Source organism: Astatotilapia calliptera, chromosome 3 (genome assembly GCF_900246225.1).
Source record: "Astatotilapia calliptera chromosome 3, fAstCal1.2, whole genome shotgun sequence".
Taxonomy (NCBI): domain Eukaryota; kingdom Metazoa; phylum Chordata; class Actinopteri; order Cichliformes; family Cichlidae; genus Astatotilapia; species Astatotilapia calliptera.
In genome coordinates this window covers 23,807,545-23,823,093 of record NC_039304.1, presented here as the reverse complement: position 1 = coordinate 23,823,093, position 15,549 = coordinate 23,807,545, and the positions used below count along the sequence as shown (strand labels likewise).

The following is a 15,549-nucleotide window of genomic DNA, read 5'->3' as shown; positions in this document are numbered from 1 at the left end:
AAATAGTGTCATCATTGCCAGACCTGGCCCACACCTGGTTGACATACACCCTGCCATGACACCAGTCAGTCAGAAGTGCCAGCTTGACACCAGATCCGGGCCAGACCTGTCTGCTATGTGGGTATGCCTCTGATGGTCATGAAAGAAAGAAATGAAACTACTACATTCACTGCAATATGGGAGTTTTTACAGAAGCCTTTTCTCGAAAAACCAAGGAAGACAGAGGTCATGGCCAGAAAGATGTCTGTTGCTCCTTATGTGTAAATGAACTTTCACAATATCATGGATCCTGCTGTTGTATATTACTGCTAGTAGTTAATAAATATAGGATTGTATGTATCATTTGCTTTATTGTGTGAAATAGCTACAACAGTTTAATGTATGCAGTTCAAAGTATACAAAAAGCATCACAGTAAGACAAGATTTGGATAAGATTTGAGTATTTATAAGTAAATAGTAATCTTATAGATTTCATTTTGCTTTACTAGATCTAAAGAATTAGTCAAAGCAAGGGATGACTGAAATATTAGCAGTAGTGTTGGTAGAAACCTACAAAATAGTAAAACAAGCTGGCCTCACAGGTTCATCCAATATTCAAGCTTCTGGGACAACTACAATACATAAATACAGCAACCACTTATACAACAAACGCCTCTCTCATAGAACTATCACACTCAAGATATAGAAGTCACAAAAACAGATGTATCAAGTATGTTACATTATGAGGGGTTAATATGTCAAATGTTTGAAACGGGGTAATACATTCATTTAAGAGATGCATTAGCACATTTTGAATTTGATTCCAACAACGTGTCTCATAAACGTTTAGACAGTGCCATGTTTACCACTCTAGCCTTCTTTTAACAACAGTCCATAAACCTCTGAAAGTTTGGAGAGTGTGAGAGGGAGAGACAGAAAGAGAATTTCTGATAATGATCAAGCATTTACCAAAGCAGTTGTGGTTAAAAATGCTCAGTCATAGATGAAGCCATAACTCTTGTGAAACTATGTCTGAACTTCAGTTATGAAAGATGTTTTGAAATCGGCTAGTTCTTCAAGTTATAACCAAAACTGTTGGCTAATTGATGATAGCACCATATCTGCCATTATCCACCACTTACATGGCTGACAATGTATCCAACTATACAACAAGTTCATTTTGCAGGGATAAGGAAAACATGAAATCAAGCTTTGTCACAAATCCATCTAACTGGCAGACATGGAGAGTCTGTAAAAATGGGCCAGGAGATTGGGCATGGACAGGAGTACTGGCAGAGGCTAGAGCTGCATATATGGTTGAAAATCCTACTTAAGATCCACGAAGGAATTCACTGGTGAAGGTTTGTCTGGGGGCTGGGTCTAAAGCTGCCAATTCAATTTTTAATTCATTTTATTTATACTGCACCAAATCACAACAACAGTTTCCTCAAGGCAAGTTATCTACACTAATAAAAAGAAAACAGAGAAAACTGCAACAAACATATGACCCTGTATGAGCGAGAAAGGAACAACTTCATTTTAACAGAAAGAAACCTCCAGCAGAACCAGGCTCAGGGAGGGGCCCTCCTACATGACTGGTTGGGCAGGAAGAAGGCGACAGGACACAAACACGCTATGGAAGACAGCCAGAGATTAATAGTAACTAATATATAAATGCAAAAAGAGGTGCAAAAACACATATTAAGTGAAAAAAATGAAGAAGAAACACTGAATCATGGGAACCTCCAGGAGCCTAGACCTATTACAGTGTAACTATTGGGGTATCCAAATTCATAGGCTGCATCCTCCTGAGGCCACATTTGAAGGCCAATTATGTCACAGCGATGCAACGAAGGCTGTCCCAATTTATAGACTCCTCCAAATGCGTTCTCCTTTTTTCCAGATTCTTTTATTAATGGCAGGACTTCTTTGAACAGTTTTGTAGGAATGGGGTCTAAAATACATGTTGATGATTTGGAGGAAGTAATTATTGAAGTTAAGTAAGAAAGATCAACTGGAGAAAAATAATCTAAATAAATACCAATGGGTATTGAATGCTACTTGTTTTCTCCACCAATTTATGTTAATATGTCACTAGTAATTTAAAGAAACAAGAACTCAGGTATAATTTCGATTATATTGGAAGACTCATGCATTTGTACTGCTTACAAAAAGTTGTTTTTAAATCCTTGCTGTTCTGTTTTCTTTGCTGATTTCAGACACAAAAGTCACACTGTAAATAGTTTAGATTAGATTAGATTAGATAGAACTTTATTAATCCCTCGGGTGGGTTCCTCTGGGAAATTCGATTTCCAAATATATATGTATATATATATATATATATATATATATATACACACATATATAAATACAGAGACAATATAAATAAAATATACGAAGGGGATAAATAGAATAAATAGGAATAAAAAATAAAAATACAAGTGAATGAATTGCACATTTCAAGTATTAAGGTCTATTGCACTGTTGACTATTTACAAAAGTATTGCACAAAAGGTATTGCACAGTGAGGTGAAGAGGCACTACAGCTTAGTTGTTCCCCCCTCCTTTGTCCTCCTGTTTCCCCTCCCTCTCCCCTCCAGAGAGGAGTTAAACAGTCTGATGGCGTGTGGGACAAAGGAGTTTTTAAGTCTGTTAGTTCTTGTCTTTGGGAGAAGCAACCTGTCACTGAACAGACTCTTCTGGTTGTTAATGGCCGTGTGCAGAGGATGCCTGGCATTGTCCATAATGTCCATCAGTTTCTTTAATGTCCTTTTCTCTGCCACTGTCACCAGAGTGTCCAGCTTCATGCCGACCACAGAGCTAGCCCTCCTGATCAGTTTCTCCAGCCTGGATGAGTCCTTCTTTGCTGTGCTGCTCCCCCAGCACACCACAGCATAGAAAAGTACTCCAGCAACCACTGACTGGTAAAACATCCTCAGGAGCTTCCTGCAGATGTTAAAAGACCTCAGCCTCCTGAGGAAGTACAGTCGGCTTTGGGCTTTTTTATACAGGTGCTCTGTGTTGCATGACCAGTCCAGTTTATTGTCCACCCACAGCCCGAGGTACTTGTACTTGTTGACCACCTCCACCTCCTCCCCCTCTATCTGAACTGGCAGTGGACCTGCTCTAGACCTCCCGAAGTCCACAACCAGTTCCTTAGTCTTTGAGGTGTTGAGTTGCAGGTGGTTTGTGTGACTCCATGCGACAAAGTTCCTCACCAGACTTCTGTACTCCTCTTCCTGATCATCCCAGATACACCCCATGATGGCTGTGTCGTCTGCAAACTTCTGAATGTGGCATAATTCAGAGTTGTAGCAGAAGTCAGAGGTGTACAGGGTGAAGAGAAGAGGGGACAGCACAGTTCCCTGTGGTGCTCCTGTGCTGCTGACCACTGTGTCAGACGTGATGTCCTTCAGCCTGACGTACTGTGGTCTGTCGGTGAGGTAGTCGGAGATCCAAGCCACCAAGCAGGGGTCCACCTCCATCCTGTTCAGTTTTTCCTGAAGCATACAGGGCCGGATGGTATTAAAGGCACTGGAAAAGTCAAGAAACAGGATCCTGTCCGTGCCTTTTCCCCCATCCAGGTGTGAGTGGGCTCTGTGTAGGAGGTACAGGATGGCATCCTCCACTCCGACACCCGCCTTGTATGCAAACTGTAGTGGGTCCTGGGCATGTTGTACCTGTGGTCGGAGGAGGTTGAGGAAGAGCCGCTCTAGAGTCTTCATAAGATGTGACGTCAGTGCCACCGGTCGGAAGTCATTCAGCTCATTGGGCCGGTTCTTTTTGGGGACCGGGACGATGCAGGATGTCTTCCATAGGGCGGGCACTCTCCCCAGTCGCAGACTGAGGTTGAAGACTCGTTGTAGCGGCTCCCCAAGTTCAGCAGCACACGCCTTTAGCATCCTAGGACACACCTTGTCTGGGCCTGCTGCCTTTCTGGGGCGAAGCTTCCTCAGTTGTCTCCTGACCTGATCCACTGTGACACTGGGAGATGTTTGGGGGGACACATAGTTGACACATTGCAAATAAAACCACAGCTGTTAAACTGGCTTTTTTGGATACTGATCAAGTAATGAGGACTGTTGCTCGGTGAGGCTTTGGAACAAGACATCAGTCCATTCACTGTCTGAACAGGGACAAGTCTTAATTTCAACTTATTGTGTAAGAATAATGTTGGGGAGTTGTGGTCTGTAGCTCCACTGAAGAGGAGGGATGGTGAAGTGGGTTCAAGGGACAGTGCCAGGAAGCTGGAAAGGTGGCTAAGCCCTCTGTATATCAGTGAAGCTGGAACCTGGACCTGTGTGTGTCAAGCAGCAATGCAACAACTGTAAAGCTGTCAGGAGTGAAAAAGAACCTTTGCAAATCAATTATTTCTCCTTCCAACACAGTGTGTTCTGGGTCCTTTCTATCACAGTGATACCAAAATATCCGTTGGGCATGTCGGACCTGCAGCCCACAGAGCAAGCTCAGCTGCTCGGCCAGGTGATGGCGTAACTCGTAGCAATGCATAAGGAGCAGGCAGCAGTGCAGCACGTGCAGCACGTGCAGCTTGAAAAGCCACAGGAAACAAATATCCCATATTGAAGCTACAAAAACAATGTAAGGGCAAAACGAGGCTGTGGTGAGCTCCCACCTGACGCATCCCTTAATTCTGAGCACTCTGCATACAGGGAGTGCAGAATTATTAGGCAAATGAGTATTTTGTCCACATCATCCTCTTCATGCATGTTATCTTACTCCAAGCTGTATAGACTCGAAAGCCTACTACCAATTAAGCATATTAGGTGATGTGTATCTCTGTAATGAGAAGGGGTGTGGTCTAATGACATCAACACCCTATATCAGGTGTGCATAATTATTAGGCAACGTCCTTTCCTTTGGCAAAATGGGTCAAAAGAAGGACTTGACAGGCTCAGAAAAGTCAAAAATAGTGAAATATCTTGCAGAGGGATGCAGCAGTCTCAAAATTGCAAAGCTGCTGAAGCGTGATCATCGAACAATCAAGCGTTTCATTCAAAATAGTCAACAGGGTCGCAAGAAGCGTGTGGAAAAACCAAGGTGCAAAATAACTGCCCATGAACTGAGAAAAGTCAAGCGTGCAGCTGCCAAGATGCCACTTGCCACCAGTTTGGCCATATTTCAGAGCTACAACATCACTGGAGTGCCCAAAAGCACAAGGTGTGCAATACTCAGAGACATGGCCAAGGTAAGAAAGGCTGAAAGATGACCACCACTGAACAAGACAAAATGACCCCAAATAGAAACAATGCATTTTGCTATAAACTCGGTTGTTATTCTTCAAAATCTTTAAAACAAAGAGTTGTTATATTTTCATATTTGAGGTATTCCTCATAAAACATGTTTGTGACATGAGGCACTTTGCATTTTTATTTATTTTTTCATTAATTTTAAGAAATTGCAGTTTTTCTATCGCTTGTATCACTTTTGTATGCTTGCTCTGCATATACTGCAGAAGCTGGGCCTTCCCTCTGAAAGGCACAAGTTGTTCATCCACTGTAACACAATCACTGAGGATGAATTTCTGCCTGCAGTTGACCAGCAACAGGCCCCATATGTAGCTGAAAGCTGCCATGTGGTTTGTTTTCAGTCAGTAGGCTCTGGTCCTCTTGTCATCAAAGTGCAAGAAACTGCGAATATCTTTAAATCTTTGAATTGACATAGTGGCCTTGTACAATGGGTTATGCAGAGGACTCCCAAAAAACACACTGACTGGTACATCCCAGTTCTTCTCACTTCCTGCAAAAATGGTCAATCAAATGAAGGCCAGGAGCTTTTGTTTGATTACATTTTTCCACTCTTTTCCCCTGTCTGTGGCTACTCTTCATGCCTCCATGTTTGTGCATGTCAGCACCTCTTCTATTATATTATCACACATGAACATCTTCCATGAATTTACTGGGGACACAGTACTAAACCCAGGTGCAAGCCCTGGCCGACTAATTCAGAATATTGTGGCCAGAGCAGTAAGAGGGGCTCATTCTGTTAGACTCAATATCCATTTCCTCTTCAGAGGACTCCTCTGTATCTGACTAGTCTTGTTCGGGGGGAGGGGGACGACAATAGTCTGGGTCCTCTATATCTGAGATGTGATGTTTTGGGGCTGTCGCCGAGCAACACGGACTTTCAACTCCCGCCACAGATTTTCTATGGGGTTGAGGTCTGGAGACTGGCTAGGCCACTCCAGGACTTTCAAATGCTTCTTACGGAGCCACTCCTTTGTTGCCCGGGCGGTGTGTTTTGGATCATTGTCATGTTGGGAGACCCAGCCTCGTTTCATCTTCAAAGTTCTCACTGATGGAAGGAGGTTTTGGCTCAAAATCTCACGATACATGGCCCCATTCATTCTGTCCTTAACACGGATCAGTCACCCTGTCCCCTTGGCAGAAAAACAGCCCCATAGCATGATGTTTCCACCCCCATGCTTCACAGTAGGTATGGTGTTCTTGGGATGCAACTCAGTATTCTTCTTCCTCCAAACACGACGAGTTGAATTTATACCAAAAAGTTCTACTTTGGTTTCATCTGACCACATGACATTCTCCCAATCCTCTGCTGTATCATCCATGTGCTCTCTGGCAAACTTCAGACGGGCCTGGACATGCACTGGCTTCAGCAGCGGAACACGTCTGGCACTGCGGGATTTGATTCCCTGCCGTTGTAGTGTGTTACTGATGGTGACCTTTGTTACTTTGGTCCCAGCTCTCTGCAGGTCATTCACCAGGTCCCCCCGTGTGGTTCTGGGATCTTTGCTCACCGTTCTCATGATCATTTTGACCCCACGGGATGAGATCTTGCGTGGAGCCCCAGATCGAGGGAGATTATCAGTGGTCTTGTATGTCTTCCATTTTCTGATGATTGCTCCTACAGTTGATTTTTTCACACCAAGCTGCTTGCCTATTGTAGATTCACTCTTCCCAGTCTGGTGCAGGTCTACAATACTTTTCCTGGTGTCCTTCGAAAGCTCTTTGGTCTTGGCCATGGCGGAGTTTGGAGTCTGACTGTTTGAGGCTGTGGACAGGTGTCTTTTATACAGATGATGAGTTCAAACAGGTGCCATTCATACAGGTAACAAGTGGGGGACAGAAAAGCTTCTTACAGAAGACGTTACAGGTCTGTGAGAGCCAGAGATTTTCCATGTTTGAGGTGACCAAATACTTATTTTCCACCCTAATTTACGGATAAATTCTTTACAAATCCTAGCATGTGAATTCATGGATTTTTTTTTTTCACATTCTGTCTCTCACAGTTGAAGTGTACCTCTGGTGCAAATTGCTGACGTCTGTCATCATTTTAAGTGGGGGAACTTGCACAATCGGTGGCTGACTAAATACTTTTTTGCCCCACTGTAAATGGTCCGCAGGTGCGCATTTGCTGTCAAAGTAAAAGACGCACACCAGATAAGAAGTTGGGACGCTCGTTTGCGTACATTAGATGTTCTGGAGGAGGACAGACATTTGTTCAGAACTCTTAAAGATGTTGAAGAAGCAAGCTCCGTAAGCAATTACTTTGGTGTTCCTCCACCACAAAAGAAGTTCGTATTCTCTGAATTTCCGGGAATACTTTTATCTTGACAGCGAATGCGCACCTGCGGACCACTTATGTGCAGCCCTGACTTTAAATCGTGTATGTTACTGTGTAAAAATTAATTCTTGATCCATCAGAAGTGTAAGTGGGACAGTCAGAGTTGCTAAGAATGAAAGTTTCATAGAAGATTCCACAGGAACTGCTTGGGGTCCTTTTTGACCCCACTTGTGGAAGAGTGGGGTAGTGATACAAAAACTGCATTTTTTTAAAAATTAATGAAAAAATAAATAAAAATGCAAATGGCCTCATGTTACAAACATATTTTATGAGGAATACCTGGAATATGAATATATTACAATTTTTCATTTTAAAGATTTTGAAGAAAAACAACCCCTGGGGTCATTTGTGCATCTAAGGGTTAAATGTAAGTAAGGTTCATTTCTTAAGCCTTTCAGAGATATTCACAAACTACACCTAAATAAGTAAAATAAACCAGAAAAGTAAGTCCTATAATAGCCAAGAAAGACATAATGATGCCAAAAGACACAACAAGTCACAACCAAGTAAAAAGAAAAAAAATATAAACATATAGTTAAACAAATAAAAGATTCAGTGAAGTTGTCAACAGAAAGCCTGTTTAAACAATTTCAGGGAGATTATCCATGTTCTTACCTGTAAAACTGAGGTTTCACTTCCCGTGTGACGTATCTGTAAAACAGAACATTTCATCTGTTACACAACTGTGTAAATCCAGAAACGCGGGTCAGAATTAAGCCAAAGAGACAATCAAACTGCTGACAAACACTGACAAAACAAGAAGGGATGACCTCTCACCTTTATCATTATCACACTGAGACTATATCAGTTCCACTCCCAGTGACACATCCACACAGTCATCACCTGACCTAAATAACTTTATGATTGGTTTCTTTATTCTAACATGATTTAAGAGCCATTTATTATTAAAATATGTAACATGTTACACTAGAACTGTTTTTGCTGTGTTTAGTTTATCTGCAAAAGTTTCAACAGCTGATGAAAAATGTAAATCATGTAAATCCAGAAAACTGGGAGGGTAAAAAGTGAAAACAGCTGCTGAAAATAAAGTAAAAGAAATCTTTTGCGACACTTGTGATGAAATGTTAAAGAATAACAATCTGTTCTTATTTAGCTTGTTTGGTTAGTATGAGGCGATAAAATGTTAGCAGTTCGAGTTAAACAACTCTTAAATGTTGACTGTAGTGAGATCAATGTGCCAACTGATAACTAGCTTCAGGAAGGAACCGGGTGTGTTGCATTTCTGCTCATAAAGCCGTTAAAAACACTGTGTGCAATGCCACAATGTGTCAGAGCATGTGCTTCCTCATTTTGTTTGCATGTTTGTTGTGTTTACAAGGTTCTATAATACAGGAAAATTATTACATGCTGTTAACCTGTCAGACCAGGGGTGCCGCTAATGAGGCTGGATAAGAGAGAGGGGAGAAGAAGAAAGTAAAGGTAACAAGATGGAGTGCCACTGTAAAGCCTGAAATAAAGTGTTGAACCCAGACGTCGCCTCCGCTACCCGATTACAAACTCAACAATGTTGTGCTATGAACAAGCAGCAGCATTAGCATTTAAGCAGCTAAATGATTTAGAAACAGTCAAATGCAGTGAAAATTAAACATGTATTCGCCTTTAGAGAAATTCAAGCAGATGATCACATCCCACAGAGAGAAAAGACTCCATGAAATCCTCATTATGTATACATAACAGCAGGTCCACAGTCTCAAAGAGAAAGATTCAGAGACTCCAGTCTTCTCCGTGTGCTTCTTTCTGCACTCAAACTTCCCGGTTATTCAATTGACATATCGGTCACACATCAAAGCAGAATCACCGACTGTGTGAACAGCTGAGTGAAGCGTGTCCTCTTCTTCTATGAAGCCACTTTCAGGTGTGTTTGTGCCTCTTACTCCATGAGTGAATGCAGTCTGTCCAGTCTGCTTTCAGAAATGATCAGCAATGACATCAGTTTCGCTTCCTCGATCTGTGATCTGATTGGTTAAAACGTCAGATATGCACGGGATTATGATTTTATGAAAGTTAAGGAGTGCCTTTTGTTGTGATATTTTGATACCATGGTAGCATTTACAGGATATTGTTTTATTGTGATATTATACAGGAAAACTGTTACTCAATAAGGCCCATTTACTAGTTGTTTTTCTCTTTCTCTCTGACCCAAGAATTGATGTGTAAGAATCACAGGCTGGTACCCCAAGGTCGAAAATACCACAGAGACGAGACCACTTCCTTACTCCCATCCTCCCTTCCTTATCTTTTAGAAAAGAGCTTGTTAAAAAGCCAGGTGGTTTGTTTCAGAATTCACTAATGAAAGAACTCTGTATTCTATGTCTAGGAGTGTATTTTGCTGGGATGATCATAAATTGTAACTGAAGAGCTGAACTATACAAAGGATACTTCTCTGCTCACAAGGCAGGAAGACGTTTCCTTATTTGGTCTGTACCGGTTTGAACTGAGAACCTGCTGACACACGAACCTTTTTTTCCTCTATATAAGCTGTTTTGTACTGAATAAACCTTTGAGTTGGTTTGGGAAGGCAACCTGAAGCAGTCTGTGTTTCCTTGTTCTCCCAAGCTACTCCCAGCGCTGTAACTAACCCAGCTGAACGGCATACTTGAGTGTTACTTTGAATAATTAGGAGTCTTATAAGGAAAGGACAAAACTCTGCTTATCGGTGCTCACGCCTTGGAGGGAAACCGGGACGGAGATTTTCTCTTCACCTTTCATGCTTTAAATTTATGCGGACATAAACTGGACATAATCTGAATGGAAATTCCCACAGAAATGATTTTGTCCTTACAGGGCATGTCTGAACAATGTTATATCATGAAGAAAATTTTAAAAAATCTATACACATTCTTCTGCCTTGGCTTCTTGCCACCGTCCAAAGACCTGCAGTTTGTGGGGATAGGTTAATTGGATAATCCAAATTGCCATTAGGTGTGAATGAATGTGAGTGTGAATGGTTGTCTGTCCCTGTGTGTTAGCCCTGCGACAGACTGGTGACCTGTCCAGGGTGTACCCCGCCTCTCGCCCTACAGACAGCTGGGATAGGCTCCAGCGCCCCTGAAAAGGATAAGCGGAAGCGAATGGATGGATGGATGGATATACACATTCACACAAATACACATACAGTGACATTTTATACCTTCTCGTTTATACCTTACTGTATATACTATAGTCAAAGTCAGGCATCCCCCCCTCTGCCCCCCTCTGGCTGCCTGTGCCTCAATTTTATCCCACAGTGGCAGAGTGAGGTTTGGAGTCTTCTCACATGAGTGCTGAGTATTTGCATATGAGAGCATGAGGGTGGGAATGGATGTTTGCATCTGTGTGTGCCTGTATGTCTGTTTCTATATGTCAGGTCGGGTATCAGACGCCACCTCTCTGGGGACATCTCAGGCCCTCCACGGTTTGGAGGTTATATTCACATAGATTATCATGATGATGTTGTTTATTATATTGCTCTCTTTTTTTTTTTGCTTGTTTTCTCTTTTTTCTTTCTCAACAGGTGATCCAGGTGATTGATATATGTATTTTTTGTCTGCTTATTTTGTTGGTTTTTGTTTTTTGCCCTTTATCACCATCCCTCTTCTCCGCTGTTTTTCCCCCCTCTTTCTTATCCCCAGTCATGTCTGTCCCATATTTAGGAAGTGAAAATAAAATAAAATAAACAATAAAAGGTGAATCAAATAGACGATTACGGCAAGGCTGGGATGGTCCATTTGGTAAAGTAAATCCGTTGGGCATCTTTCTTTGCCTTTAGACAATAATTCTGTTGGCAAGAGTCAAACGGGACAGGCAAAAAAGAAAAAAAGAAAAAAAAAGATTGGCCTGAATTCAGTCAGTCACTCCTTGCCTGGGTTAAACATGAGAACTGTTTGGAATTAATCTACACACGTACATTCATTTTACTTAGATCACTTTGGAAAACACTATCTAACGTCATTAAAGCACTGGTTAGCGTTAGGGATAAGTTTAGGGTTCGGGCTGGAATACATGGCTGGAACGTCTATTACAGCAGAGTGTCATTCTGCTGGATTTCATCCATAACCCAGGAGTGAGAACAGGCTGAGTATGGGGTCTGCAATTTAGTAGAGTGGACCCAGGAGTTTTTTTCCTGCTTTTTAATATACTCTAGGTCTCCATTGTTGTTGTCTTGCTTAGGCTTGTTAAATTGTATTTTAGCCTGATTAAATGTTTTAACACAGAAGTGTTTTGTGTATTTAACTGTTATTTACACTCCAAAATTTGCCTAAAATTGTCAGAGTTTTGTCGTCTTTTATTATCCTCACTATGATGGATATTGGGTTTCAATTTATGATTTCTGTGCTCTCAGAGATGGGCACACGTACACAGAGTAAGCTACAGATACAATTCTTTGTATTGTAATGCTCTTTATTGAACTGTGTATACAAATTTCTTTTCATTTTTAGCTATATAGAAAGGCTCACAAATAGATAGGACTGCTGTAGTAGGAATATTGTTGACAGGAAATCGCATAGTAAAAATAGATGAAATTGTCAGCACATGCCCACTTAATCTGACAGCAGATATATAAACGTCTTGATGCATGCTCAATCATCCAGGTAAGTACATCTCCAAAAGTTGATTCTGTTCATCTGGACGTAGCAACGTCCAGATGAACAGAATCAACTTATGGAGACACATATATAAATCTATGGGCTTGCAGGATACATGGGTAATGCAAACTTGTATAACAAATCTTAGCACTTTTTTCCCCAGGTTTGCTGAATGTGTGATGAGTTTTTAAAAAGTTGGTAATTGAACTAACACATGTATAAAAGAGTAGACAAATATTAATATATGTATCTGGTAAATATGTATATACACCTCAAAACAAAAGACATAACACAGAGATATGCTTGCTTGACGCTTCAATGTTAAAGAAAGAAGAGAACAGTTTTCTTTGCAGAAGAAAAATGTAAAATCAACCCTTTGGTAACAAGTCTGCTCCCACTAAAGTCACATGGGCTTAATGACAGCCCAACTTGTGTTGATTGTTCATTTTCTTTGGGTGCTGTAGAGAGGAAAAATATAATGCTGCGAAATAAAATAAAGTAAGAGCTAGCGAAACACAAACACCATCATACATCAGTGTCAGTCCAAGAAACATTAGACTTTCTTGGCGCAGACAGATGGCAGATGATCATCACACTGCAGATCATCCCAGCACTTGGAACCTGAAAGGTTCACAAGTAGAAGTCAGTAAAATGTTAAAAAAGTCAAAAACCTAAACTCTAGTTAATTAGCCTTTATGGCTTCTATCTTAGATCACGTAAACCTTTCAAACACATTAAGCAATCATGTTAATTATTGTTTTCTAAATTACCTCCATAATTCATCTGAATACAGTGCTGATTGCGATAACTACTGGGCTCTCCTGGGCACCAGTGTGAATAGTGAAAACTGGTGCCATCACTCCACAACCAAATACCCTCCTAGAAGACAGAAATTGAACACATTAGTTCAGGGCGGCCAAAATGTTAAGCATAGCCACAGTTCTAGCAGATCATCTGACTTTGAGCACGCAACCTTCTATGTAAAAACTGGAAATTCTCACACTGGGCATGCTCTTTAAGCTCCTTTAGTCTACTGGTAGTTTCACTATTGTCTACAACCCATATTTAAATCCAATTAAACCCCAGGTCTGCCGTTCATATATTTTTGACATAGTGTATAGGTTATCATTTATGCCTGTGGTGTTTTGTCTACTAACTCCTTCCCCTGACTTAGGCTTCCAACATGTGTACAGAAAAGACCAGGTACCTTCATAGCCATGCCATACCATTAGATATAAATCACTGCAGGTGGAAATTTAAAAATAATTTTGACTACAGTGGTTCTGACTGAATTTATTAGACACCTAACAAATACTGTCTAATAATAAACAAAATACCTGGGGTGCATCAGTTCCTCCAATCCAAGTTCCGGGGTAGTCATGATGGGCAGTCAGTCTCTTAATTATCTGGTACTCACTGCTGCTGTGCACTGATGCAAGGTTTGCCCCCATGGACAAGCAGTTTCTCTTCAGTGGAGAGTGACAGAGAGCAGAAATTTTTAATGTAATTAGTAACAGTTAAAAGTGGTTTAATCAGAAAAGAAAAAGAAACTCACCTCAGCTCTTGTCCAACTCATGGTTGTTGGAACGTAGTAAAAGCAGCGATCACTGTGGCGAGTCCAACCATTAGGACAACCATTGGACCTCTTGACCAGGTGACTGTTGGCTGGGAGCAAATGAATAGTTGTACATGTATCTCTGGTTGACAGATTTTGTATTTTTAATCATGATATAAACAATCACTGACAAGTCATGCAAGTAGACAGTGAAATATTTGTTAAGTGATTCACATACACACACACACACACACACACACACACACACACACACACACACACACGTTCCATGTATGCCTTGCCTGCTAGCATCTTGCTATATATATATATATATATATATATATATATATATATATATATATATATATATATATATATATATATATATATATACATAAATGTTAAATGACCCGTATTTGTATAACGCTTGTATAGCGGTCCCTAAGGACCCCAAAGCGCTTTACACAACCAGTCATCCACCCATTCACACACACATTCACACACACATTCACACACTGGTGATGGCAAGCTACATTGTAGCCACAGCCACCCTGGGGCGCACTGACAGAGGCGATATATATGCATATATACATACATATATACATAAATATATACACATATACATATACACATATATACATATTCATATGTGTGTGTGTGTTGCCCTAAAAAAGTTTACAAAGTGCTTTAACAAACAACCAAAAGCAGAAAGGAATGTGAAATAAAACAGGAAGTCAAACAGTGGTTAAACAAAGGTGGGTAGCAAGAAAGGAAAAAAGAAGCAACATTCAAAACACAAACTGTCAATAATAACTGTAAAATCAGTCAGAAACAAGTCTTTGAAAATCTGTTTTAGGAAGTGATTCTGCAATTATTGCATTTGTTCCAACAATGAAGGACACGGATCACAAAAGCATGGTCTACTTGTGATTTAAGTATAGATTTTATAACAGCAAGACACTTTAATACATCTTTTGTACTACAAGTTGCAGACTCTACTATCCACTAGATGAGTCTGAGAGAAGCGACCTACATTTCAGTGAAATTAGTGGTTTATTTAAGGTTGTGAAAGTGCAGCAGTCAGACACAGGACTGTTTAAGTTATGTGACCACAATGACGACTGCACATGTGTCGAGCTGGGTAAGCACTATTGTTGTAATCCATCAGTGTATGTAGATGATAGATAGATAGATAGATAGATAGATAGATAGATAGATAGATAGATAGATAGATAGATAGATAGATAGATAGATAGATAGATAGATAGATAGATAGATAGATAGATTATGCTGCAATACTCACCAACAGCCATGGTTAGAGCCATCATTGCACAAATAAGTGCAGCCACAGTCAGCAGCTTCATGGTAATGTTAGTATCTCTGTTGAAAAAGAAAATCTAAAATGTCTAGCAGTTCATTAAAGAAAGGACACAAGATAATCTGGGAGTCTGTCACAAACCTTTTGAAGAATATTGTGAAGAGAAAATTATTTAGAAGATAAAGAAACTCACAACTCAGATATCTATTTTTACATGTGCATGGGCAGTCAACGGTCCGATCTGCTTTGCACTGACGTGCACAACAGATGAGACACAGAAAAACCGCCCAGGGCATCCAGAACGTCCTTTATTTATACTTAAAGCAAGTCTCCACAAAAATAGGAGTGGCATGTATGGAACTGATAATTTTCCTTGAAAGGAGAAAGAGACCGTTAGCTTGCCTGTTGACAAAGGAGGTAGTATGTACAGAAATGCAGACATTGCATAAAAGGAGAGAAAGAGAGAGAGAACACCAGCTTGTCTGTAAGAATAAGAGGAAGTGTCGTAT

General features: G+C 40.7%; 1 protein-coding gene across 1 annotated transcript; it reads right to left on the bottom strand.

Annotated features, from left to right (window-relative positions):
• Positions 1-12,465: 12,465 nt before the first annotated feature.
• LOC113019019 (type-2 ice-structuring protein-like) lies at positions 12,466-15,245 on the bottom strand. The gene is made up of 6 exons (XM_026162507.1): positions 15,182-15,245; positions 15,026-15,102; positions 13,723-13,832; positions 13,505-13,633; positions 12,938-13,046; positions 12,466-12,788 (listed from the first exon to the last, which is right to left on the bottom strand). The coding sequence occupies exons 2-6, from the start codon at positions 15,084-15,086 to the stop codon at positions 12,721-12,723; spliced, it is 477 nt and encodes a 158-aa protein (XP_026018292.1). The 5' UTR covers positions 15,087-15,102; positions 15,182-15,245; the 3' UTR covers positions 12,466-12,720.
• Between the last annotated feature and the right edge of the window lie 304 nt (positions 15,246-15,549).

Excerpts from the sequence above, each read along its gene's own strand:
- LOC113019019 (XM_026162507.1), bottom strand. The coding sequence starts at position 15,086 with ATGAAGCTGCTGACTGTGGCTGCACTTATTTGTGCAATGATGGCTCTA. Across the intron at positions 13,833-15,025 it reads GGCTCTAACCATGGCTGTTG|CCAACAGTCACCTGGTCAAG; the intron begins GTGAGTATTGCA and ends ATTTGCTCCCAG. Across the intron at positions 12,789-12,937 it reads TATTCAGATGAATTATGGAG|GTTCCAAGTGCTGGGATGAT; the intron begins GTAATTTAGAAA and ends TGAACCTTTCAG.